Source organism: Balaenoptera borealis (assembly GCF_965194805.1).
Source record: "Balaenoptera borealis genome assembly, chromosome: 8".
Lineage (NCBI taxonomy): Eukaryota > Metazoa > Chordata > Mammalia > Artiodactyla > Balaenopteridae > Balaenoptera > Balaenoptera borealis.
The window spans coordinates 118,511,617-118,537,996 of NC_138865.1; the positions used below are offsets into that span (position 1 = coordinate 118,511,617).

The 26,380-nt window shown below is 46.7% G+C and overlaps 1 protein-coding gene across 1 annotated transcript in view; it reads left to right on the forward strand.

Moving 5' to 3' along the window:
• The first annotated feature begins 100 nt into the window (after positions 1-100).
• CFAP77 (cilia and flagella associated protein 77) overlaps positions 101-26,380 on the forward strand; it is a 134,283-nt gene continuing 108,003 nt past the window's right edge. The window contains exons 1-2 of the mRNA XM_082400833.1: positions 101-467; positions 2,287-2,725. Coding sequence (XP_082256959.1) covers positions 2,534-2,725 — 192 coding nt within the window. The 5' untranslated portion in view covers positions 101-467; positions 2,287-2,533. The remainder of the gene's footprint in view (positions 468-2,286; positions 2,726-26,380) is intronic.

The window sequence follows — 26,380 nt, forward strand, 5'->3', positions numbered from 1 at the left end:
TCCCGGTCTTGTTGCGAGTCGGGTGGGACGGGGTAGAGCGTGATCCTAAAACTAAGAAAGTGGGACAGAGCCCTTCCGCCGACTTGCTTATTCGTGCATGCATGCCATTTATTCAACAGGTTTTTTTTGCTGAGGTCCGTCTGCAGTCCAGGAGTGAACAAGATGCTGAGGGCTAACCTGAGGAAGACAGAAAACAAACTAATCAACCAAGATAATTTCAGATTATCCTTTAAGGAAAATAGATCAGGGTAATGTGATGGGGAGCGACTAGGGACAGTGAGAGCTAGGTTAGATAGTAAGGAAGGCTCTTTGACGAGTGACAGTTGAGTTCTAAATGAAAAGGGTGAACAAAAATCGATGGAAGAGTGTTCCAGGCTGGGAGCAAATCCAGAGGCCCTGAACTTGGTTGCTGGAGGAACTGAAAGAAGGCCAGGGTAGCGGGAGCACCGTGAGTGACGGGGACAGAGGTAAGGGGTGAAGTCAGGGGTTGGCAGGGGCTCTGTGGTGCGGAGTCTAATGCACATTGAACTTAGGTGGAGGTTAGAGGTAGAAGAAGCCCTGAAGATCTATTCCGATTCTCCCATTTCCACTGAGTCCGAAAGAAACTTAGCTTATGATTAAAAGTAAAGCTTTAAGCAGGCCATCAAGTCGAGGCCAGTATACATGCCACTCAAACTTTTAGTCTTACTGCATAGTGAACACAATCACACCAGCAAAGAGATTTCTCATGGAATCCTGTAACAACCCCCTGTTGTAGGAAATCTTTATTAGGTAATATCAGCCTTACTTTGTGGATGAGAAAACTAGGGCTTCATGTAACTTGTCACAGGGAAACTTGTGTGGCCCCAGCTAGGATTCAAACCTGTGATCTTTCCACTACTCCAGTATCCTGTGCCTTGCTGCACCACCTGACTTCCTCTGTGTGAGCTGCCAAGCAGCTTTGATTAAAAAGTGCACAACGTGCATTTATGTGAAAGTGAAGCAGACTAGAGAAACCATAAAGCGTACATCATACACCTGTCACCACCCAAGGGCCGCTTCAGGCCTTGGATGGACAGTTGGAGGTCTGTCTGATTTGCTCTGGAAAGGTAGTGCTGGTGTTGTCCACTGTTGCCGTGCAAGGCCTTGAAGTGCACCTTTGTTGTCTGTGCAACTTCTCTGTGGTGAACCCCTTACCCAGAGCCTTGTGGATATTTGCACATTTAATGAAGATGATAATGATGGGTGAATGACCCCACTAAAGGCTGGAACTAGAAGGCAGACTAGGGATCACCCAGGCTAGTGGTTCCCAAAACACTGCACCAATCACTCGGGAAGCTCTTAAAAAGTGCAGATTTCCAACTTAGCATACAGACTGCATATCAGGCACCATTATTGTATCACATTAAAATCCATAGACATAATAGCATTGTAGTTCTGTATGAGAATGTCCTTGTTCTTGGCAGATACATGTATTTAGGGTCAAATATGATAATGTCTGCAGATCTTTTCAAAATGGTTTAGCAATGTGTGTGTGTGCATGTTCACACACACACACAGAAAGTAAATGTGGCAAATACTAAGGACCAGTCAGTCTAGGTGAAGTCTATATGGGTTTTCATTGTACTCTTCTTTCACAGTTTCCATAGCTTTGAATTTAAAAAAAAATCCAAAGGGGAAGAAGGATTAAAATGCAGATTCTCAGATCCCATTTCCAGATATTCTGATTCAGTGAATCTGTATTTTTCAACTTCCCTTTATTCTGTTGCACAAAGTAGGGTACCATTGATTTCATTCAACTCTAGACTTTTCCCCCTACCCATTTCACAGAAGAAAACACTGAGGACCCAAAAGGTGACTAATTTGAGATCACCCAGTGGATTAGCAGTAATATCAGGCCTGGAATGCGGATTTCTATTTCATTCTGAAACACGTAGTAACGCTCTGCCCCGGGCTGTGTGTGTGTGCGTGTGTGTGTGTCGCTGGGAGAAGTGGGAAGGGGCGGCGAGAGGGGTCGGGGTAAGTGGTGGGGGGTGTGTGTGTGTGTCTTTGACTTGGAAGTCAAGTGTAAATGGCCTTCTAGAACTCCGTCGCTTTTAACACAGCCCAGTGGTAATTCTTGGGTTTTTCTCAGGTCTACTTAAGAAAACTCGAAACACGTCCACTTAGGTGGCCGCCAAAAAGTTTCCTGAAAGTAAATCGACCAGCCCTGTTCCAGTGCCGTCGGCGTCCTGTCGCCATGGAAACGGACGGTTCCATTCTTCCTCAAGGGGTGGTCTTGATTTTCTCTCCTTTTCGAATCCGCAGCGCGGCGCCCAGAAGACGCTCTCAGGAACCAGAGGGGCTTATGTAGGTCTCAGCGCTCCTTGCAACGAGCGGGCGGCGCGAGGTGGGCGCGCCTCGCTCCGGAGGGAGCCCGGCGTCCGGTGTCCACCCCGGGGTCCGGGTGGTGCGTCCCGGGACTGGCGGAGGGCCCCTCCGAGTTCCGCACCGGCCCCCCACCGGGGAAGCGCGCTGTATCCAGCCGGCTGGCCGACTCCCCGCGACCCCCAGGATGCCAGAGGCCAGGAACTCCTGCCACGACCTCACGCGATGGAAGAAGAAGCCGCCGGTGCGCCGCACGGTCAGTCAGATCTGCCCGCCCCCGCGGCGGCCCCTGACCGTGGCCGACATCCAACCGGGCATGGAGAACGAGAGGCTGGGGGTCGTGCGGGATTCCATGTTTCAGAACCCGCTCATCGTCAAGGTGAGCCCTCCCCACGCCCATCACCCTCTTGCGCTCGTCCCCTCACTGGGCACCCACGCGGCTGGGGGTTTCCACGCGTCCTGCCCCGGCCCCACCGCCCCGCTCCGAGCGCGGCACTGGGAGCTCCAGCTCTGGTCCAGACAGGCCTGGACCCCCGGGCGGTCACGGGCAGGCCGCATCGCCTCGCTGAGCCTCAGTTTCCTCATCCTCAAAGTGGGATGATAATGGCACTCATTAAAGGGAGTGATTGGGAAGATTGCATAAGGTAATCCCTGCGAGACCCCTGACACGCGGTAAGCCCTCCACGTTGGCGGCTATTTGCATATGTATTCACGCAGGGTGAACCCACCGGGTGACAGACAGGCAGCAGCACCCAGGCTGCGTCCTTACCACCTGCCAGCCCTCGCAGGGTGCAGGCCGCCTCTCCCGATTCCCCTGCACGCCTGGGCTGCTGTTATGTCGCAAGTGTTCTGTACGTCTCTTGAAAGCATCACTTCACACGTTAATTTCCACCCAATCATACTCTTAACCAGAATTATGACCCTAAGAGACAAAAAGCGCGAATCTCTGCCCCAGGGGTCCCACAGGCACAAACGAGCGAGGGAGCCGCGGTTTCCAACTAGATCGCCTCCTCTTTGATCGCACGCTCCCTTACATTAGTCACGTTTCGGGACTGGTAATCACCCAACGCTGGCGTGGCATCAACGCGCCTTTCCGGGGCCCCAGGAAAGGTCAAGTTGAAGTTTGGCGCTTGGGAAGCTGGTCATGGAGCAATTTTACCATGCGCCACTGGAGGGCAGTGTGCCTTTAAAAATGCGCGCAGTTCCCCAGATTCCGGTGGTGGAAGGCGCAGGTAATAACCGTGGATTCAGTAACAATTATTTATCTGAACGCCAGGAGCTGTTTAGAGCCCAGAGGTTTTGGTTGTTGTTAGTTTTTTGTTTGTTTGTTTCGTACAGGGAACCTGGACTTTCTTAACATCGTGGTAGAATTAGCTGAGTTAACTGGCTCCTATGAAAACACGGATTCTCTCCTCTTGCCCTACCCAGACTGTTTCCTGGGCCAGCAGCTGGGAGAAGCTGGCTTATCACACTAGGCACCCTTCCATCTAACACCTCCCCTTCCTAGGCCTCCCAAAGTGGAGCAAAGTCCTTCACTTATTTCTAGGTGAGAAGAGCCACTCTCAGAGGACAGATGGCACAGACAGATGGGGTTCACCACTCTGGGATCAAGGGGAGAATCAATTTCCCCGCCTCTGATCATTGCTTTTACTCAAGCAGTTACTGGTGGACCAACTCCTTCCTACTTAAATACAAAATGGACAGCGTAATGGAGTTATTCTCCATGGTGAATTAAGAGTGTGTAATGCCCACCCCAAGCTATGATATATCCATAGAGACACATACATACATATAGGTATATGCATAGATATATACACATTGTACATACACATACACTTTACATATATGTATGCACACATACACACATGTGTATGTACAATATACATGTGTTTAACATGTATAACATACATCTATAAGTAAAAATTTCCCCTCCCTTTTTTCCTTTTGCTCGTGCTGCATATCAAGAAGGACAGTATTTGGCCTCTGGATGGCACTAGCTGAACAGCTTCCAGATGAATTCAGTCCTAATTCCTGAACTTGAACTTTGGGTTGGAAAATGTGCAGGAGACACTGACCCACCACCGCGGGTTCTGTCTTCAGAGCATGAGACACAGAGCAGGGCTGCCCCGTCAGCGGTGACTCGGCTCAAGCAGCAGGGGGCGCCCTGGTGATCGTGCCCAGCTTGTCTCCTGTCGGGAAAGCAGGTCTTTCCTTCTTACTTTCCTCCCTCCAGTTCTTGATGGGCCGTCAGGTAGTTTCAGTAGCAGTTAAGATTATGTCCACATTTCAATACTGACCACCGCTACCAGATTTTTCTACTAAAATCTGGCCTAAGTAAAAGCTGCAGAAACATTGAGAGCAAGGAGTAACCTTGATTGTTACCTTCTCCAGACCCCTCCTTACACTGGGGACGCTGAGGCTGTCTGTGGTGGGTTCTTTGTGCAAGGTTCTGGCAGAGCCGGGGGTAGAAGCTATGTTCCACTGGCTTCCAGCCCAGCTTTACTTTTACCACTCCAAAAAGCTTCCTCTATTTTAAAGGAAATCTAAACTATGAAAAAAAACTTTGAGGTTTTCAGCTCTTTCAGAAAAGAAGATTGAAAGTATCCAAGATGGTGGAGTCTTTAAAAAAATCTTTTTAAAAATAATATATTGCTGAAATTTCTGTTGCGGCATGGCTTGTGGATTTCTTGACTGTGGCATGTCAGTTTCACAATCCCAGATTTTCAGACCCTCCTTTCTGTGCGAGTTCTCATTGTGTGCAGCAGAGGTGAGTGTGCCCTCTGCCTGGGGTGTCTGCAGGAGAATGATTGGAACTGAAGTATATTTTGGTTTTGTCTCAGTCTGAATCTGAAGGTTGCATCTGTATTGGGGGAACATAGCACCTTAGAAAGAGTCATTTACTCCCTCATACTGGGGAGTTGTTGCTCAGATTGTGTTCTCCAGTGAATAGGATCGGGATTTTTTTTTTTTTTCATTTAAAATGCAGACACACTGCCTGAACAAACACGACACTGCTGTTTCACACCCATGGAATTTACCGGGACGTACACACATCAGTTATTCAAGAACATGTCTGCAAGATGCCACCGTAACCAAGTGAAAACCTCAGACATCCAAGCAGATATTTTATCAGCAAGTGCTCAACAACTCTTTGCCTCATTTAAAACCAAGCCAACTGGCTATTGAGTGGGGCTGATTGAATCAGCTCCATGTTTTGATGTGGCCACAAGAAGATGTAAATGTTTTCCATTAGAAAGGGCGTCTATTCTATTGTATAAAGTGACATGTGGTTAGCCAGTTTTCCTTCAAATGTGACTCTCTGGGAAGAATAAAATTAAATAGAGAAAGAGCCAAGCTTCTCCCTGCTTGATTCTCATTTCCCCAGAACTCTGTGACTCAACAGAGGATCCTGCTACAATAGCCTTCAAGGCTCCTTCACAGAACCTGTCAGGGTGCACCCTTCCTGCCATCGGAACTCGGCTGATATCCTGTCAATACAATTATGGGGAGAGACTGTTTGGTTTGCTCCACTGACAGCCTTGAATCTTCTGTCGCCCTGGAGAGGCAGGCTAGGTACAGGGGTGGAATTTATTGAATTGAGCATCCTTAGAGGGTGCAAATGATCACGGCACCCGATGTTTTTCATAATTTCTCGCCGACTTTGTTTTTCTTTGGGGCTTTATGTCACAAACAAGAAGCGTGTGCATTTGTAGGATAGAGCTATAGAATCACATCATTCTGGGGTTGGAAGGAGGCTTACAGCCATCTAGTCCAATTCCTTTTTTGAGGCTATTAAGACCCAAAGAGGGGAAGAGACTCGCCCAAGGCACTACCCTGACCTGGTCACAGAAGTGGGATGAGATTTATGTCACCTGACTCCCAGACGCATGCTCTTTGGCCGCGATACACAATTAGTTAATGAATGACAACCCAGATTGGTTATATCTATACATCAGGCAGTCAAAAAAATGTTCATTGGTGAATCCGATTCCATTATTGTTTCACTCAACATTCCTTCCAGAGTGAACTCTACTAATTTCTTGGGATTTGTTGACAGCCAAGAAATATTTATTGAATGTTTACTGAGTACTCTGCACCATCCTAAGCTCTCTTGGGGTTATAGAAACAAGTTCAGAACTTAGCTCTTGCCCATAAGGAGTTAATTATTTAGCTGGGGAGACAGAATATCTATATATATCACTATATATATGTATTTCATATGTATGACATATATTGCTTAGCATAGCCCCTGCATCAAAGAAAGCTCTCAGGAAACATTAGCTCTTACTATTGTGCACACGCATGCGCACACACACACACACACACACACACACACACACACACACAGATAATAAGACAAGCAATGTCATGGGTCACCCCCCTGTAAGTTTCAAGTTTCTGCACTCCCCGGAAAGGTTCAGATTTGGGGGGAGGAAACCTGGAGCAGGACTCAGGAGGCTTTATAAAGGAGCAGTCCTGAAACTGGACCTTGAAGGGTGAAAAGGTAGATTCTGATCAGGGGTGGAGATTGGGAGAAACTCAGCCCTCCGGGGCCAGATGACTCGACCCTCCTTAGATCCTAAGGGTTCATAGACTTTCACCCCAACCCGACTTCTGTTTCCTAAGACTCAACACCGCTGCTGGGATCCTTATCATCATCATCACGGGGAAGCATTTATTTAGAGCCAGCGTGTCCAAACTGGATGCTCTACAAAATTAGGCAACCACACTCAACCGCACTAAGAGCCTAACATCTCTAAGAAATATTGATGCTGGTGAACATCGGCACGTAGGTAGAGACAAATGCAAAGAAGGTAGGCAGACAAACACACAGTCGGGCAAACAACCCAGCGTAGGTCAGTATTTTTATCATGTTTGAGGGAAATGGGAAAATGTTATATTCCGCTATGTATTGCAGAGAATATGCCTTTGATTGCTCAGATCCTTTTACGTTCAATTTACAATGTAACTGGAGAAAATAAAACACAGGGAAGGGGGGCTGAAACTGAGCTGCCCATCTTAAGGACCCAGTCTCGGCAGGCTGGTGGGCAGCTTTCATTTTTCTAGGGAAAGCTACGGGGTTGTCGATCCCTGCAACTCTTTCTCTCTCGGTCCTTTTTTTCTTTTTTCTTCTTTTTAAATCAAAGCTTCCAGCTTCCTGGCGCCCAGGCACATCCTTCTGTGAGCAAGGGTGAGCAAGCAGGGGCTGCAGCAGTGCCCAGCCCCGTGGTCGGTTCAGAAAGGAGACCTGCTCCCTCCCAGGCTTTTTACCACCGACCCCCCGGGTGGGTGGGTGGGACAGATCTGCTGGAGGAGGGGCCCGCCTTCCTCTTTGTCCCTCTAAAAAAGGGGGGCTTTGGCTTTGAAACGTTAATGAAGACCTCAGAATGCGGGTTCCTCGGGGATGAGCTCAGCCCCCTTCGGAACACTCCTCTCAGATCAGTGGCGGGAAGGCCGTTCCTCCAGGAAGAATTCTGAGTCCTGGCTGAACAAGTCAGCAGTGGCTTCCAGCACCTTCCAGAGTCTTCCAGGCTCAAGTGCTGCTCATAGTAGAATTTAGGCCACTTTTCCTGTATTTGAAAGACAAAGTTTTCTTGATTTACGACTGGCCCTGTGGACAAAATTTCAACCCCCTATTTCTTTCTTTCTTTTTAAAAAATTTTATTTATTTATTTATTTTTAGCTGCATTGGGTCTTTGTTGCTGCGCGCGGGCTTTCTCTAGTTGCGGCGAGCGGGGGCTACTCTTCGTTGCAGTGCGCAGGCTTCTCGTTGTGGTGGCTTCTCTTGTTGTCGAGCACGGGCTCTAGGTGCGTGGGCTTCAGTAGTTGTGGCACGCGGGCTCAGTAGTTGTGGCGCACAGGCTTAGTTGCTTCAAGGCGTGTGGGATCTTCCCGGACCAGGGCTCAAATCTGTGTCCCCTGCGTTGGCAGGCAGATTCTTAACCACTGTACCACCAGGGAATCCCCAAACCCCTATTTCTAATTGCAGTGGTTTTCAAGTCATTCACCTGTCTCTAGAAGCATCAAAGTTCTCGTAAAGTGTCTGATTCAAACTGCTTGTCAAGAAAATGCATCTTTGACTGTTTAAAAAGTATAATGGGAAGGAAACGCAATTAAAAGTGTTCTATATGAAATGCTAACAGTGGAGACCACCAGCTTGTTAGCAATGATTTGAATTGGTTCATTTTGGGGCGTTGGTTCTGTCTTTGTGCTGGTCCTGCAGTGAATGTGTCACAGGAGAGGATTGGAACCAAGCTCAGACCCTGCTGGACTTGTAGGCTGGGTAAATCCGTTTCTGGAGGCCAGTGTGCAGAGTGATTGCTGTGGCCCTGGGAACCGGGCTCTGTTAAACCTCAGACACATCTGCTGGGCCATCGCTCCAGGACCCTCTGGCTGGCTGGGCAAAAAAGAAACAAAGGCACAGTCACAATCGTATTACATTTTGGTTGGTTTTAGCATATACTGTAAGTGTTGGGTGCTTCTTGTCTGACTTTTGTATTTGTTAAAAAAACAAAAACAAAAACAGGATGAGAGCATTTGTTGGTTGTTGATAACAACTCAACTTTAAATGAAATCGCCCCTTGACTCTCCTTTCAAGCTCCTGAATCCGTGTAAACGAAGACTGTGAAAACAATTCCAGGCTGCAGCTGGTGTTTTCATACCATCACAAAAGATACAGCAATAAGTTGGATAGCACAGGGAACTCTACTTAATGCACTGTGGTGACCTAAATGGGAAGGAGGTCCAAAAAAGAGGGGATATATGTATATGTATAGCTGATTTATTTTGCTGTACAGTAGAAACTAACACAACATTGTAAAGCAACTATACTCCAATAAAAATTAATTAGAAAAAATAAGTTGGTAGCCCAGGCAGATGTAAAACTGCAGCCACCACACTGGAGACAAAGGCGGTGTAGATGTCAGGCCGTGGAGCCGGGCAGATCCCAGGGCACGTTCTGTCTCAGCCGCTTTCTTGCTGTGCCACGCGTGAGGTTATTTACCTTGGAGCCTCAGTTTCCTCTCTGTAAAATGGGCTGTTACAGTTGGCACCAGCCATGGGGGAGTTGTGAGGGTTCAATGAGATGACACAGGTGTGCCAGGCCCAGGAGGGCACTTAATACGTGGGCACTTTTGTTATTTTCCATTATCCTGCTTCTAACACTTACGTTCCTCAAGACAACCTTATTCTCATGAATCGACTTTAGGTAAATGTCCTAAATCTGAACTTATAAATGTATCATGAGACGAATCCACTCAAGGGCTTACTCTTTTTCCCCTTTGTGCTCTCGTTGAAAATTACTGTTGGCCCACCCCATCTCATGCTTCCTGAAACTGTGTGCCCTGAAGCAGATGGGTTCGCCCTGGCTAAGGGTGAAAACAATTCGGTTTCTAGCTCTCTTGAGGGTTCTTGGGCAAGTGGCTTAATGTCCGAGCCTGTTTCCTCATTCGTGAAGTATGGGTGCTAATAACTACCTTGTTTACTTCTCAAGGATGTAATGAAGACTGATTTAAATGAGACACTATCTTATGGAAGAGATTGTGACATTCTGGAAGTAGACCAGTGGTCCTCAATGGGGGCGGGGGAGCAATTTTGCTCCCCAGGGAACATCTGGCCATGTCCGGAGATGCTTTTGGTTATCACAACCGGAAGGGGGCTGCTACCAGCATCTAATGGGTAGAAGTCAAGGATGCTGTACCACAATGCACAGGATGCCTGCACCCCCCAAAAAAGGGAATCATCTCCCCAAATGCCAATAGTGCTGAGGCTGAGAAACTCTGGACCAGAAAAACATCAACATGTGGAGAATTCATTATTAGTTCATCCACGGTCCAGGGTCTCTTGAAAATGTAATACAAAGATTATAGAAATGAGATGGTTTAGTTTAATTGCTTCTCTATCCATTGTTTGCCTCTGTCCCCTGACTCCATTCATTTTATGGCCATTTTATTTTTTTTAATTAAAAAAAATTTATTTATTTATTGGCGTGCCATGCGTCTTGCGGGATCTTAGTTCTTCGACGAGGGATTGAACCCAGGCCCCCTGCAGTGGAAGCGTGGAGTCCTAACCACTGGACCTTTTATGGCCATTTTAAGTTCCCCCTTTTGAATCCGTTTCCTTTTCCTTAGTTCCAGGTTCCATACATTTGCTGGTTTCTGGCAGGGCTTATCTGTCTCCAGCCTCACCCACGTTGGAGTTTAAAAAAATAGAAAGCATTTCCAGCAATCCATCGAGTGAGACTCTATAATTCATCAGATAAACTGATTAGCGTAGGGGCTGGTTTGTTGAGTAATCACTGACCACCGCGCACAAGCTTTGTTTCCCTGGCGCGTTACCTTCTGAGGGCTTGCTTTGGTTGTGTTTTTCTCAGCATGAACTCATTTAGGATTTAAAACGGAATTGATTTGGTCCAGCAAAAATTAAGCTCACAGTGGACCAGAGTCCCAGCCTAGCCCTTACGCTCTCGTTGTGGAACGAAGTACAGCATTTCAGGGAAGCAAGTCAATGTGCTTTATAAAGAAAACAGCTGTATTTTTCCACCCAATAATTTAAAGGCACATCAGGGTTCGGTCAAGAAACTGACTGATGTGGGTCAATGAGCAGAAAGGTCAACATGAAGGACACACAGGGGGGAGAATAGCTCACCAAGAGCATTGTAGAAAACACATAATGAGCCAGAAAGAGGGGTCTTTTGATCTTTTATATGAACCAAACAATACATATTGGGGGGGGGACCAATGAACACAGAAGCGAACAAGATAAATTTCTTTGTGTGGATCAAAATCTTTTGTGTTTGTCCAGAGGAATGAAAGTGGAGAATCAGAAGTGCTTTGATTTCAAGGTACAACATTAGTGAAAGGCCACATCACTGCCAGGTGGCTGGCCATTTGGGACCAGTGGCACAGCATCCAAGCTGCCTCACCACATCAGAGAAAAAGCCCCAGCTAGCCGAAGCTCAGAGGCTGCAGCCTGCAAAGATGGGGGCGCCCCAAAAGACATGGAGAGAGGCGATCTTATGGCCATAGCATTGCAGTTGAGGGAACTGGAAAATTTGCTGGCAACTTTTTGGGTCAATTTTGCTGGACACTAGTCAGTCTGGCCATATTGCCAAACTAAAATGCGATTTTAATGTTCCCGTTATGAATTCCATTCATATTTTCCCACTGTCTCCCAGAGATCTTTAAGAACAGAGACACTGACTTAAAATTCTTTTTTGATATGCATTAGAAACTATTAATGAACCCCTCAGTCAATGAGAAAATATTTATCACACACCTATAATGCACAAGGCGCTGGTGGAAACACAAGAGGTTTAAGAATTTGTTTCCAAGGAGTTTATGGAAGAACCAGACTTTGCACATTAAAACCACTAATAAAAGTTATCAAAGGCAGAAGGAGAGGTGCTGAGAGGCATATTTGGGAGTGAAGGTGGGAGCAGTGTTGGGGCACCCAGGGCAGCTTTTGCACCTGGGCTGGGGCTGCAGAGTGGGTTGGATTCCAGTGGCTGGAAAGGAGAGGAGGGGCGCCAGGGGAGGGGCTGGCCTGAGCAAAGGTCTGAAATGGACAAGAACAGACAACTCTAGGATTCTATGAGGAAAGCAGTGGCAGACGCATTCACTCACTTCTTGAATTAACAGAATTAACCGCTTGTGTACCAGACACAGAGCTTGGCACCAAGGATACGGGGGTAGACCAATCTGGGTGTAGGCTTTGCCCTCAAAGAACTTACAATCTCGTAGACAGAAACAGGCATCGAAACAAACAGCAAAGTGGTACAGATGTGGTGACGGCCGTCTGGATGGGATTCGTGCTCAGCGCTTGAGGGCAGCTGTGCCTGGATGGGAGGAGGCAAGGGGAGGTCTCCTAGACTGGATGGCTAGAGCTGAATCTTGACACCAAGATGAGTCAGGTGAGGTGGGGGCAGAGGTGGAGGCAGGTATTGTGTGGCCTGTAGCTTATGCAATTCAGGGATGTCTTTTTAAGAAACAGAGTACAGGGCATTCCCTGGTGGACCAGTGGTTAGGACTCTCACTTCTACTGCTGGGGCCCTGGTTCAATCTCTGGTCAGGGAACTAAGATCCTGCAAGCCGCATGGTGCGGCCAAAAACAAACAAACAAACAAACAAATAAAAAAAAAGAAACAGAGTACGAAATTAAAAATGATGTTGGAAATGAAGTCCAAGGCCTTGGAAGGGGCCCAGTACAAAGAGGGGCCCTGAAGCTTAAGCTTCATTAACTTCAGGGTAAATCCACTTTTGACTGGAGGAGAAAAAGCTTTCTAGGAAAAAGGATGTTCAGGGGGAGGTGGGAGGGGGAAAATGCACTGGATCGCCAGACTTGAGAGGCCTCGGTTCCTCTCTAGGCTGTGTGTCATCCATCCACCCATCCTTCCATCACCTATTCATGCATTCATTCATTCATTCATTCAGCACTGCACACTTCCCCTGGACCAGACACTTGAGGCCCCATGACCACAGTCATGAGCTCCCAGTCTCCTGCACACTCTTGTTGGCTCTGAAACCTTGCGCAAGTCCCTGGAATGTCCCAAAGCCTTGGTTTCTGCGCATCTGAATGGCTTTCGTCCTGAGAACTGCTGGGAGCCTACCCTTCATTTGCTTATTCGACCCTTTGCAAAATGTTTATCAAGGGGCTATTAGGCGCCAGGCAACGTGCTGGACCTGGGGAGACCTCTGTGGACAAGAGAGCCTGAGTTCCTGCCTGCAGGCAGCTCAAAGCCCTGGTGAAGACAGACAATAGGGCAACTACCTCTTCCCTAGGGTTAAGCACTGTGGAGGCATCTGCGGTGCCGGGAGGCTATGCAAGTTCAAGTCCAAGGACGTGACATCTCAGCCCAATCTCCTGGGATGAGTAGAGTGGTCAGTTATGGCATGCTGGTGGGAGTGTGTGTGTGTCTGTGTTTGGAGGGGCAGTAGATAGAGACTGTTCCAGGCAAAATAAGAGGTTTTGTGCCTCCAAGGCAAGGAGGAACTTGGAATTCAGGAGGCTACAGTGAAGCACCAGCGGAGGCAAATGCTGAGAGGAGGCTGGGCAGAGAGTGGGGCCAGATCCGGCGGGGCTCCCAGTTGGATCTGAGAGCTGCAGGGGCCAGAGCAAGTAGGATAAACGAGACAGAGAACAGAGGGCTGAGAGACAAGTCCAGAAATCAACAGTAGGTCTAAGTGCCAGCCCCTCCCTCCCAGCGTTGACGGGGACCAGGGTACCCACCCCTGGCTGCAGGGTGCTGCGGGTTGACTGGAGGCATCAGCAAGGGCCCTACTGTGCTGGCACGGGCACGTTCACTGCATCCTGGTCTCCTGCCAGGCTGCGTGTTTGGAGCACCACGGGCAGGACGAGCAGCGTGATGGTTTAGGGTTAGCGGCTGCGATTTGTTTACTTTCTGCAAGTTAAACAAGCCCCTGGTCTGTCATGCTCTGAATTTTCCCCAAGTCGTTTGAGGGAGCCTGCTGAGTTGATTCCGAGGGATCCCTTAGGACCGAGTGCCGGGCTTCGCGTCTGCCTTCAAAACCTTTATAAATTGTCACTCAAGATTTTGCTCTCTCTCTAGGCACCCAGTGGGCATAAATTCGGAGGTTTAAGCAAGTCTTTCAGAAACTTCCCTTCTAAAAGGAAAGCGTCTGCCTGGGGCTTCTGAAAGCTCCATCTTTCCTTAGGCAGCCGCGTGCTCCTGGCGGCAGATCCTCCCAGGATCGCCTGGCAGGATGCTCGCGGGCCTGACTTCTCCTGGAGTGGGAGGGTGCCTGGAGGCTGAGGCCTGGAGTCTGGGTTTCCAGGAAGCTCCTGGCTGGTGACCCATTTGGCCAGCTGACACCCTCTCTGTGCCAGCCGACAGCAGCTGCCCTTCGTGGAGCCCGCTGTGTGCCAGGCACTGTGCTGGCCCTTCTTAGGCATCATCTCCCTTAAACCTCTGCCACAATCCTAAGAGACAGGATTGCTGTCATTCCCATTTTACAGATGGGGAAACTGAGGCTTAGAGAAGCTACACAAGTTGCCCACAGTCATCCAGCACGTGTGTGGAGGAGCCAGGCTTCAAGCCAGGTCTGGGACTCTGCAGCCTGAGGTCCTAACCACTGTGAAAATCAAAAGATCTTGGTGACACCAACAGTTCCCATTGCTGAATACCTGCTAAGTGCCAGACTTTTACATATATGATCTCAACTAGGCACGGTCGGAGCTCAGAAAAACTCATAACATGCCCAAGGTCACACAGAGGATAAATAGCAGAGTGGGGGCTTGGACTGTGGCTTGTATGAGTCCACAGCTTGTCATGGTCCTTATATGTTATGCCCCACTGTCCATCACCCCAGAGACTCCTTTGTCCTGATGGGAGAGAAGAGTCTGGTCCATCTCCATCTCCATCGATCTAAAGGGTTAACTTCATCCAGAGGTGTACTTTCTGTCCTCAAGGAGCTTACATAGTTGGGCACATACGCCACACCAGGCATGCACACACACACACACACACACACACACACACACACACACACACACACACACACACACACACACACCTAGACATTGCTGTATTTCTAAGGCTGAAACCTATAGGGCCAGTGAGACTCAGACATACAAGACATACAAAACAGTTAGGAAGAGGGTCCGTGGCCTGGAGAGGTCCAAAAAAGCCTGGTGGAGTTGCTGAACGACCAAGCAGGACTCAGTGGGCCTGAGAGGAGGAAGCAGGTCATTTTAGATGTAGAAAATGACCAGACAAGGCGAGAAACTGGATGCTGAGAGCTTGGGTGTGTTTGGAGGGAAAGTCTGAAGGCAAAGAAGCGTGGTAGGGAGGGATGCTGGCAGCGGGTCAGGGTGGCTTAAGGTAAAGCTTGCACTTTTATGTCACCACATACTGTCTCAAGAAGAGACAAGGCATACAGAGAAAAGGAGTGTGGACAGTGGACACTTGGCTTCCCACAGAATCCTGGAGTTTAGGTTATTCTGTACATGTGTGTCTGCCGGCCGGCCAGGAGCCAGGCTGGCTGGCTGGGGCTGAGGGGTGAAACCTCCATCCAGGCTGACCAGAATGGCCTCCCCCTTTCAAAGGGAAGGTGTCCCCTCCTCCTCTCCCACCCATCGCCCGTCCCCTCCCCGCCCCACTAATCAGAGAGAGCAAATTGTTATCAGATTAGCGCCAGCAAAGAAAAGCACAGTCCTGTGCACCCCCGCAGTTCGTTAGCATTTAGATAGACTGGGACAGGGGCCCACACAATAGGCATCAAAGCCTGGCTTGGGCAGGCGGCAGGAGGGATTAATTTCTTTAACCAACAGGCCTGATCTGGCCTAACTCATTACCCTGCCTTGTCCGTGTGGATGTTAGATTCGATTGAAGATTATGCCATTTAGGCCTTTCCCTTGTTTTCTGCTGAAACCGGGGCTATTGAATTGCACATTCTCCCGTTCCTCCCCACCCCCGGCCCCCGTCAATACTCAGTGGCCTGAGGTTCTAATTCTGCTTCATTTAAACTTCATCAACTTTTCCAATCAAGTGGAAGGATCCAAAATAGACTCTGTGAGCAGAAAGGCCCGCTTCCCTTTGTCAGATAATTTATTCTGTTTTCCCCTCTCCTCCCCACCTCCCTCTCTTTCTCTCTCCAGCCTCGCACCCCTCCCCCCCCTCCCAGGGCTTCTTTCCCCCCCTCCCCTTATCCCAATGCTGAAAATGAGATTACAGTATTTAAATGACTATGATAATCAATCTAGGGACCCGGAGCTGAGATTGAGGTTAATTTTTCTTAGCAGAACAAAGAAGCGTGATGCCTTTGGGGACATGAAGGTGCAATCTGGGTTTCTTGCTCGTGTTTTTTTTTTTCCCCTGAAATTGCAGTTTTAGGAGTCTTTTCTTGTTACTAACTAGGAGCTGACTGTGATTTTGAATGGCGGCAGCCCCTAAGAGAGCAGAAATGTAATTTCGAGCTGATAAACAGCTAACGGCCTTCAATCAACAATTTTAATAGGAAAAAAAAGACACTTATATGATATGAGTACAGATCTAATGAAAGGGTGATCATTTACCTTATTTATTTTTAAACACACCAGGAATAATATCCCACTGCGTTAGAACTAGTAATTACAGCCGCGAGGTTCACCCGTGAACTTTTGAATGAGGAGCGTTGTCACTCAGTTCGTCTTCTCCCTGGCAGTTTGTGCCACTACAAAAGTTGAGGTTTTTGTCATGTTTTGGCTAATTGGAAACAGGGTCATTATACCATTGAAAATCGACATGAAAGTGACTTGTTCAATTGTTACCTGAAGCATTCAAAGCTGGCCAGTCATTCCGCCGCTGGCCGCCTCCCCCGCTACCAGCTTCTAAAACAGAGAGAATCAAAATATGTATATTTCTTTGTCTCCCTTTGCTATCTTGTCAGAGCTGTTTTACATGCTGCCACCCAATGTTATCTTTTATTTGTGTCAGGAGAAAGGATTTGACAAGTTCAGTATACGGTGTTCATTTGGCAAGGCAAATTTTTCATACCAATTTTGAGGAGGAAATGAAACTATCTTTCAACAGGATGAGAACCATCATTTTTGGCCAGACTTATTATGAGAGAGAGCATTGCAGAACTTTATTTCCTCGCACGATCCCGAAAAGTCTCATCCGTTTTTTAAAAAGTAGGATTTGGTTTCCGCGTGCAACCCTAGTTGGGGGAAATAAGAACACCCATAATGTCTTCACACAGGTATGCCTCGTGTTATGTTTCCCTCCCTGCTCCCCGCAAGTTTTTAATAGGCCGGAATAAATTGTTCCTCTTCTACATTATAATGACTTTGTTTCAGACCCTTTAAACTGTGGGTGAGCCTCTGACAGTTATCTGCATTTGCAAAGCAAAATCTTTAATAACCACCCTTGTCTGAAGGAGGAAGCAGAAACCATAAGCAACCCTGTTTGTGAAGACAAACCCCTGCATCCCCAAATCCAGTCTCCTTCACTGTTTATCTAAAGAAGAAGTCTCTCTCACCCTCTGTGCTACCAAATTCATTTGGGGCAGTGGTTTATGGTGGCATTTTTCTTTCTTAAAACAAATATTGACTCACCATGGGGAAATTAAAACTCCATTAGGCATTGCTGTATGGTACAGCAGGCTGCATTACAGCAGTCGAGCTACTATTAATTGGTTCCTTCCTCAGGAATAATTCAGGGAGGGCAGAGGGAAAGGGGAAAGAGAAGATGGATCTAAGCCATAATTTCTTAAAATGACATCATCTAAATCAGCCAAGGTGATCATTACGTGGTTATTAAGCTAAATATAAGGAAGACGCTGCCTAGCAATATAATGAATTTATCAATACAAAAAGCCTGCAGTGGAGTTATTGCCAAGCTGGGGAGAGTTCGTTTTAAGACACACGTGGGCCAGCCTCAGCCAGGTCTGGGCGACTCAGGACTGACTTCCTCACAGCACAAGAAGCCCTGAGTCTTCCATGTGGGCGCAAGACGTTTTTCTTTCCTGAGATGAGATGAGATTCCCCTTCCAGCCTATTCACTGCTTCCTTCCCAAAGTGAAAGCTCTGCTTTTCTGACCCCTTTGCCCTTTCCTGTGGTGCCCAGCCCGGACTCCACCTGCTCCATCACAACCTCTCTGGTCATTCTTGGGTCTAGTGATCTTGCCCTCTGCTTTGCTTGGCCACGGCCGGTAGGGTAAAAAATGACCGCGACCTGGGTGGCTTAAAAGCAGAAGTTTATTGCCTCACAGTTGGGAGGCTGGAAGTCCAAGATCAAGGTGTTGGCAGGGCTGGTTCCTTCTGAGGGCCTGAGAGAAGGATCTGTTGCAGGCCTCTCCCTTTGGCTTGAAGGAGGCCATCTCCATGTCCACATGGCATTCTCCCTGGATATGTGTCTATGTCCAAATTTCCCCCCCTTTTTTTTGGCCACACCCCGTGGCTTGTGGGATCTTAGTTCCCCAACCAGGGATCGAACCCAGGCCCATGGCAGTGAAAGTGCCGTGTCCGAACCACTAGACCACCAGGGAAGTCCCCAAATTTCCCCTTTTTATAAGGGCATCAGTCATTTTGGATTAGGGGCCCACTGTAGGTTCATTATGACCTCATCTTAACAAATTACCTTTGCAATGACCCTGTGGTCAAATCCGGTCACATTCTGAGGTCCTGGGGGTAGGGCTTCAACATGTGACTGCTTTGGGCTTGGGTTCTAGTCTCTGGTCCATCAGTTGTGCTAAGGCTAATACGGCCATCAGTAGAGCGGCATCCTTTGTGCTGAACTTGAGGCTGCTATCTTGGTGAGGGCTGTGGGCATGGCAAGCACTTAGAGCTCTGTGGTCTCCACTCTGGTGTGGTGTGGCCCACTCATAGGGCAGACAATCACATAAAATCTTGTGCCATGTATGGCACTTTTGCCTTATTATTGGTATTTAACCCTTAGGCACAACTAACGTGGATCACTAACCATCTATAAGAAACTCCTTACAAGGCAGACTCTACAACACACTTCTTTTTATCTTCTACAGAGATATTCATCCATCCATCCATCCATCCATCCGTCCATCCATCCATCTCTCCATTGTTTTAGTCAACAGATACTTTACTGAATTTCCACTCCATGTGCCAGGCACTGGATTAGACAGACATTAGAGAGACATTGATGAGCAAAATTTGACACAGTCATCGCCCTTGTGGAATGTTACAGTCTAATCGGGAGATGAGCGTTAATCCAAGAATCACAAATAAATGTTAAGATTGCAACTGCGATAAGAACGAAGACAAAGGTCATGGTGCATCTAATAACTGGGAGACTTCACGTGGCTGGAGAGGGTCAGGGAAGACTTCTTGGAGGAAGTGAAAATTGAGCTGAGATTTTAATTAACCGGGGAAGGAACACGTGTGTATGTGTGTGTGTGTGTGTGTGTGTCTGGTGGGGGGAAATGGAGGGGAAGGACAAAGGCATTCCAGGCACTGAGAAGAGCATGTGCAAAGAGCCTGTGGTGGGAGAGAGTTTGGGGGTTCAAGGCACTGAAAGAAGGCTGGCGCAGCTGGAGCATGGGGATGGGAGAGAAAGGTAAGAGGCCAAGAAGTGGGTCTGTCTGAGACTGGGTCACGCAGGGCCTTGTTGGGGGCCAGTTCAAGAGTTTGACTTTTAGCCCGAGTCCTGGGGAGCCAGGGAAGGCTGTTAAGCAGGGATCGGGGCTGGAGGTAGAGGGACATGTCAGATTGGCATTGGAAAGACCCTTCTGGCTACAGAGTGGAGAGTGGACTGCAGAGCACCAGGGTGGCCACAGGGAGATGCATGAAGGGGCTTGTGAAGTAACGCAGGTGAGGGAAAACCCTTGAATGAGGATGGAGGAGATGGAGACAAATGAGCAAATTGGAGGGAAATTTGGGAGGCAGATTTGGCAGGACTTGGTGATGCGGGGACGTATGAGTATACAGGGATGAGAGAGAAGGAGGTGTGAGGAGTCTGGGGGAAAGGGCATGGGTTTGCTTCTGGATACTTCTTGTGGGCAAATGTCTGTCTTTTGGTAAGTGTCTGATGATCTGGTAAGTTTCTGCGTACCATCTGGACTTGTCTTTGATTATTCCTATCCACAGCTCCCCGCGTGTCCCCATCTGCATGCTGTCTCATACCACCTTACATTTCTACGCTCTGCCTGTTCACTGTACACCTGGCTTGTTCCTACACATTCTTTAAGACTTAGTTTAAGAAGTTTCTCCTGGAAAGTGCTTCTTTATCTGCCAGCACTTTGTGTGTGCCTCTATCACTTTATTGAAATTGTCCCTTTTTATGTCTCTCTATCTGCAGTGACTTGTAAGTGAATCTAGGGCAAGGACGGTGTCTTCTTCATTTCTTTATTTCAAGTTCTTAGCCGGTATTTGGCACATGAGGGGCACTCTACAATATCTCTTGAATAAATGAATGAGTGACTATATGAGAGAATGAATGAATGAATATATTTGTGGTTTAGAGGTTTCTTTGGTAACAGGCTATGGGAGGTACTGCAGTAAACAAGAGTTACATGAACTGGTGGCCCCGTTTTTTGTTGTTTTGTTTTTTGCTGCATCATTAGCCCGATATGTGTAATGACCCTCCATCACCTGTAGGTGGCAAAATTTTTCATGGTCTGGTCTTTCTTTGCCTAACTCATAAATTATTCTCCACTTTTATGCTCCAATAATATTTAAGTATATGTTGTTTCCCAACTATACCATATCCTCTCATGGAAAAAAAGGTAGTCTCATCCCCAAAGTCCCAGTCCAAATACTACCTCTTCTGTGCCACTTTCCCCAATTCCCTCTATCATGCGGATACTCGCTTTGTGTTCTTTGTACACAATTTCATGTTGGCAGTCACCTTGATGTATTGAAATCCTTGGGGACAGGGATTGTTTCTTTTTATCTTTCTATTCTAAGAACCTTATACAGGGCCTGGCATATAATAGGTGCTCAATAAGTGGCTGTTAGTTGAAGGGATGAACGAATGACTAGCTGTGTGACCTTGTGTGTATTATTTCTCTTCCCCTCTCATTTCCAAGATTTCAAATTTATTCTTTGGCCATAATAGTGGTGGGTTTTTTTGTTTTTGTTTTTTTTTTAGAAAAAATTGTTGTGATGTCCTCTGATATCTCTTAGGGAATGAATTATAATTTTTTAAAAGCCTTCTTCTATTTGCCTTATTAACTCTATTTCCTCAGGTGTGAGTTTTTCCCTTTGTCACTCTTTCTTGGTAATGATTTTTTTCTCAAATGTTTGGCTACTCTTGGTTGTGCAGAATATTTATATTTACCATTCCCTAAATACTTGTATGTGGATGTTTTGTCTCTTTATTGTGGCCTGTCTCTAGCGATTGTTGGGGGGAGAAGTGGGATATTTTGGGAGGTGGGATGAACTGGCAGTTTTCCTTCTGGATGAGAACATGCTTTGGGGAAGAACGAGCTACATGGGTCTTTTTTTTTTTCTCTCCTTCCCATACTCACTGCTTTAGTCTGGAAGCAAATGCCACTGTTGCTCTCTGCCTAGTGAACCTTGGAAGGAGAGAGGCTGAGCCAACCTGACTGCTCCAAAGGCAGCTCCTCAGATAGTCCCTATTGCTCCAGAGCCACTCCTTTCCTGTATGTTTGATCTGGACTTGGCCTTCTCCTCAACACTCCCCGACTCCATAGTAATCATCTCCTACACGTATTTCTGGTGATAGTTTCCTCTGGTTTTTCTTTTCTGTATTTCTGATCCTGTCTGATTTTGATTATTTGGAAATTTCCCCAAATTTCTGGCCCACTGATAGAGTTCTTTCTTGTTTCCCTACACTATTTTGGATTTTTCCTTTTGAAAAATACTTTCTTTCTCCTTTCACAGTATTTTAGGAGAGTGGGAAGGCAGATATATATGCTCAGTCCACCATCTGGGACCAATCTCCTCATTTCTCCTTCCTAAGATTTTGCAGGCATTACATCTCATATGTTATGAAGGAGTACTCCAAAATCATATCCTAAAGATAGTTGTGTTTATCTTGGAAAAAAGGGCTTTAGAAATTACCTTAGCATCTACCCATAAGTCAAACACAACAAAGAATGTTTCCATTTTTCATCAATGATCAGATCTACCCTTTGAACTTGAAAGCCACTTCCTTGTTGTGATCTGAAGAAAAACCCTTCTGTCACAATCCTTCCTACCAGACTTCCAAGATACTAGAAAATCTCAACAGAATCCCTTCTCTCGTTTGAGGCATCTGAGATCTCAGTGAATGTGTCAGAAGGAGGGGGCAACATATTAAGTCATTTTAATTTAGTAGCAGAAGGCCTGCTCCTCTCCTGGTCATGACCAGGCAAGCTCCTATCAGACCAACCCTCCTAGACATAACATCTATAAACTCCGGATAAAATTATGAAAAAAAAAAACTACCTAAGGCTCTGGAAAGGGAATGAACACAGGCAGATACAGCAGGCGGATAAGGGTGTTGACGCATGAAGAAGCGAAGAGTGGAGAATGATTTTCTCATTTGAAAAATGACTCAGTCAAATGCCAGGCTATAGTCAGTGCTGCACAAGGTGTTTAGAATTTGGTTAGAAACCTGTGGTTCTATCCAACCTGTGGCCAAAGAACCAGAAGACAGAGTTTGAGGAAATACCAGTCAATGGAAAATTAGGGAAGAATTCAGGAAAGGAGAGAGCCAGAGAGGAGAAGTCCAAATTTAGTGTATAACCTCTGCCCAAGTCCCAGGATGATCCCTGAACCACTTGTAAGTGGGGCAGACTCAAAAAAAGTCCAACTAAGGCTAAAATAGGTGAACTTAGATTTGAGCTGCTGCCTGTGGCAGAAGAGACAGTTTAAGATTTGAGTTCAACCAAGTAAACTGCTTGCAGACAAGACAAAATAATGCTTAGCAGGACTATAACAGAATCCAAGAGTCTCCACAAGGTATCAGTCACCATGTCCGGGGTACAGGTCAAAATTTCTTGACACACAAAGAAATAGAAAAATGTGACTCATTCTCAAATGAAAAGACATTTGAGACAAACCTCATAGATTGCCCATATTTGGAATTAACAATCAAAAATTTAAAATGGCTATCATTAACTATGTTTAAGATGTAAAAGAAAATATGTTCCTAATGAACGTAAAGATAGGAAAAAGAAGCAAGAAGAACCAAATGGAAATTTTAGAAGTGAAAACACAATATCTGAAATAAAAATTCACTGAATGGGCTCAACACCAGAATCTTGATAGCAGAAGAGCCAGTGAACTTGCAGATATATCAATAGAAATTGTCCAATTGAGGAACAGAGAAAACTGATGGAAAAAAGCAGGTAGATCCTCAGGGACCTGCAAGACAATATCAAAAGGTCTAAGGTATGTGTAATTGAAGAAAGAATGCCCCCAAATCCTTCATATTTACTTAAAGACGTAGAGATTATATAAGCTCAGTGACCTCCAAGCAAGATTAAGGAAATAATAATAACAAAACCACATCTGTGCACGTCATAGTCAAATTACTAAGAACCAAAAAGAAAATCTTGAAATCAGATAGAGAAAAACAACACATTGCATGCAAGAGAATAACAATTCAAATAATCACTGACTTCTTATCAGAAAGGAAGAGTCCACTAACAGAGGCCTTAGCACGGATTTATTTATCAGAGTTTCCAGTTCTTTAAAAGAACATCAGGAAGCAGGACACAATACAAGTGAGTCTGGATCTGGATGTGGGAGGGAGGAAGGGTGATGGAAGGAAGAAAAGTGTGGCTCGAGGGGCAAGGTGGAGTGGGATCCCTAAGCGACAGGTGACTAGAGAGCCTGAGAGATGTGAAGAGGTGAACGGCTCTGAACCCACATTTGAGAAACACCATCAGCTTCACGATCTTACTGGGAGCCAGTCCTATCCATGGACCCCGCCATGGGCTTTGGACTTGAACAAATCTGCTTCCTGACCCTCCTTCTGCATAGACTCAGGCAACTCACTCTACCTCCTCAATCCTCAGTTCCCTGTCTGTATAAGAGGGGTGATCATAGTACCTGCCTCATGGGGTTGTTGCGAAGATTAAATAAGATAAACATAGATAAAGAGCTAAGTGTAGAGCTTGGTAAATGGTAAGGGCCCAGTCAATGGCAAGTGCTATGATTGTTATTATTATTCTCTGGGTCAGCAGCCCCCATTTGCAGACACTTCAAGTGCTCAACAGACCTTCATCAATCATCACCCTCTGTGAGGTGTTATCTTGATGCATGGTACTTGCCTTATTACCTCCATGGGGATGGACACCCCGAGATGCCATGAACTAGTTGGTGTGCCTCGTTGCCTGCCTGTGGGCACGCTGTTCCCCCTGCCTGACATGCCTCCAGTTCTCACCTGGCTCTTCCTCACTCTGCTCTGAGGCCCCTCCCTCTGGAAGCCTTTCGTGACCCTATCCCCATCGCGAGATGTTTTGTCTGCTTCCCCCGCCCTTGCCTCCATAATATCCTGTGTGTATTTCTGTCCTTGCTCTTAGCATATATTTATTTATTTGTTTATTTATTTTTTATGAATTTTTAAAAAATTTACTTAGTTTTGGCTGTGTTGGGTCTTCATTGCTGTGCGTGTGCTTTCTCTAGTTGCAGCGAGCGGGGGCTGCTCTTCGTTGCGGTGCACGGGCTTCTCACTGCGGTGGCTTCTCTTGTTGCAGAGCATGGGCTCTAGGTGCACGGGCTCTAGGCGCACTGGCTTCAGTAGTTGTGGTGCACGGGCTTAGTTGCTCCACGGCATGTGGGATCTTCCCAGACCAGGGATCGTACCCGTGTCTCCTGCATTGGCAGGCAGATTCTTAACCACTGCGCCACCAGAGAAATCCAGCATATATATTTAAAATGTCTGCTTTTGTGGGTTCGTTCCTTGCGGGCAGGAACCAGGTCTCATTCATCTTTTTATCCCCAGTGCCTGCAGTGCTCAGCATAAAGTAGGTGCTCAATAAATGTTTGTCGCCTGAGTGAATAAATAAACGGTTTAATGAGTACCTGGGAGACTGTCTCCTAGTAAATAGTAACCTTGGCATTTCTATGCGCGTCTAGATTTATTTTTCAATTCGGTCTTAAGACACTTTCATTTTAAGAGGTAAAGACAGAGTGTTCTCCACGAAGAGACACATAGCTATGTGCACAGGTGGCTGAAAGCTAGGAATCTGCGGCCTCGAGGAGAAGCAAAATAGTGTAGAACTTCGTGTCATCGAAGCACAATTAATATCAACATGTGTGTTATCAAGCCCCCAAGTGCCTAAGAGAAGTGGGAACGCATATATGAGCCTGATGGGGGTTTGGGGGGCTGCTTCTGGTCAGCCTTTTGATTTGCGCATCTAACAAGTAAATCCAGTCGGGGACTTTGGAACCGTGATCCCATCTAGCATGGCCATTGTGTCAGATGTGCCCTCTGTCTGGGCAGCCTGGAGCACAAAAGGGGAAAAGAGGAACACATGGCTGGTCCCCAACCAGAAAGAGCTTTTTTGTGAGAGGATATTGAGCTGTTTGATAAAGCCCAATATTACGCTTGAATTATACTTGAATGGTTTAGTGAAAGAACATTGTTCCAAGGCACTTAACACGGACTGGGGTGGATCCCCTTTCTTATGTCGCCTTCTGAGGTGGTATTGTGGGCTGTAATGATTTGTATTGTATTTATAAGCTGACAGGGTAATCCTGGGAGCAGCAGGAGGGGAGGCAACCTGAGTAAGACTTCTCAACCCTGCTAATTAAAACAATCCTTCCTCTCCCCATGAAGGCTAATGAGACAGAAAGAGAGTGGGCTAATGAAAATGTCACCACAAGATTGCCCACTTATTTTATTTATTAACTTAATGCCATAACTCCCATTTTGGGGTCCTGAGAGAGAGAGAGATTTTTCAAATTATTTGCTAGAAGACCCTTTCTGATGCATCACCGCTCTGCACAACGTGAGCTATCACCAAGCACGTCCTTAGTGGTCTGAAATTTTACCTCCGGTTGTCAAGAAATGGCACTATGCTAGGAAGAGGGGTTTGCCCATGTTCACTTTGAACCGAATAAAAATGAAAGGAATCTGAATCCTTTTTCAGCATATTTCCCCCCAAATCCAAGAGGCCAGTTTGCTTATGAAAGCCTTGACCCCCTGGGGTGGGTGGCCAGTGAAGTTAGAGGAGCCCCAGGGACACTGAGTGGCATTTAGAGAGACAAGTTCACTGTGCTCGAACAGATTTAACGTTGATCCCATCAATCACTTGGTTCCGCCAAGATGGCAGGAATTCAATTAATGTGGTATTTAATGGAGCCCAGCATGACCTGACCCATCAAAACTTTGAGGGCACCCCAGGGCCCTCCTCCTTTGTTTCAACCCCTTGCTTGGTGATTTCGGCTAATGACTTCATCAGCACCCACTGTCCACTAGACTAGTGAAAAAAAGGAAGAAAGCATTCACCTTGATATAGATTCCATCAAGTGGGATTTTTACTCTGGGGAACCTGAGTTTTTTGTTACTGGAGGGTATTTGCACAACAGGCAGACTGTGAGGCTTGGGTTCACCATCCCTCAGCAGCAGACATTCATTCCCAGAGAGAATCCAGGGAATGAAGAGAGG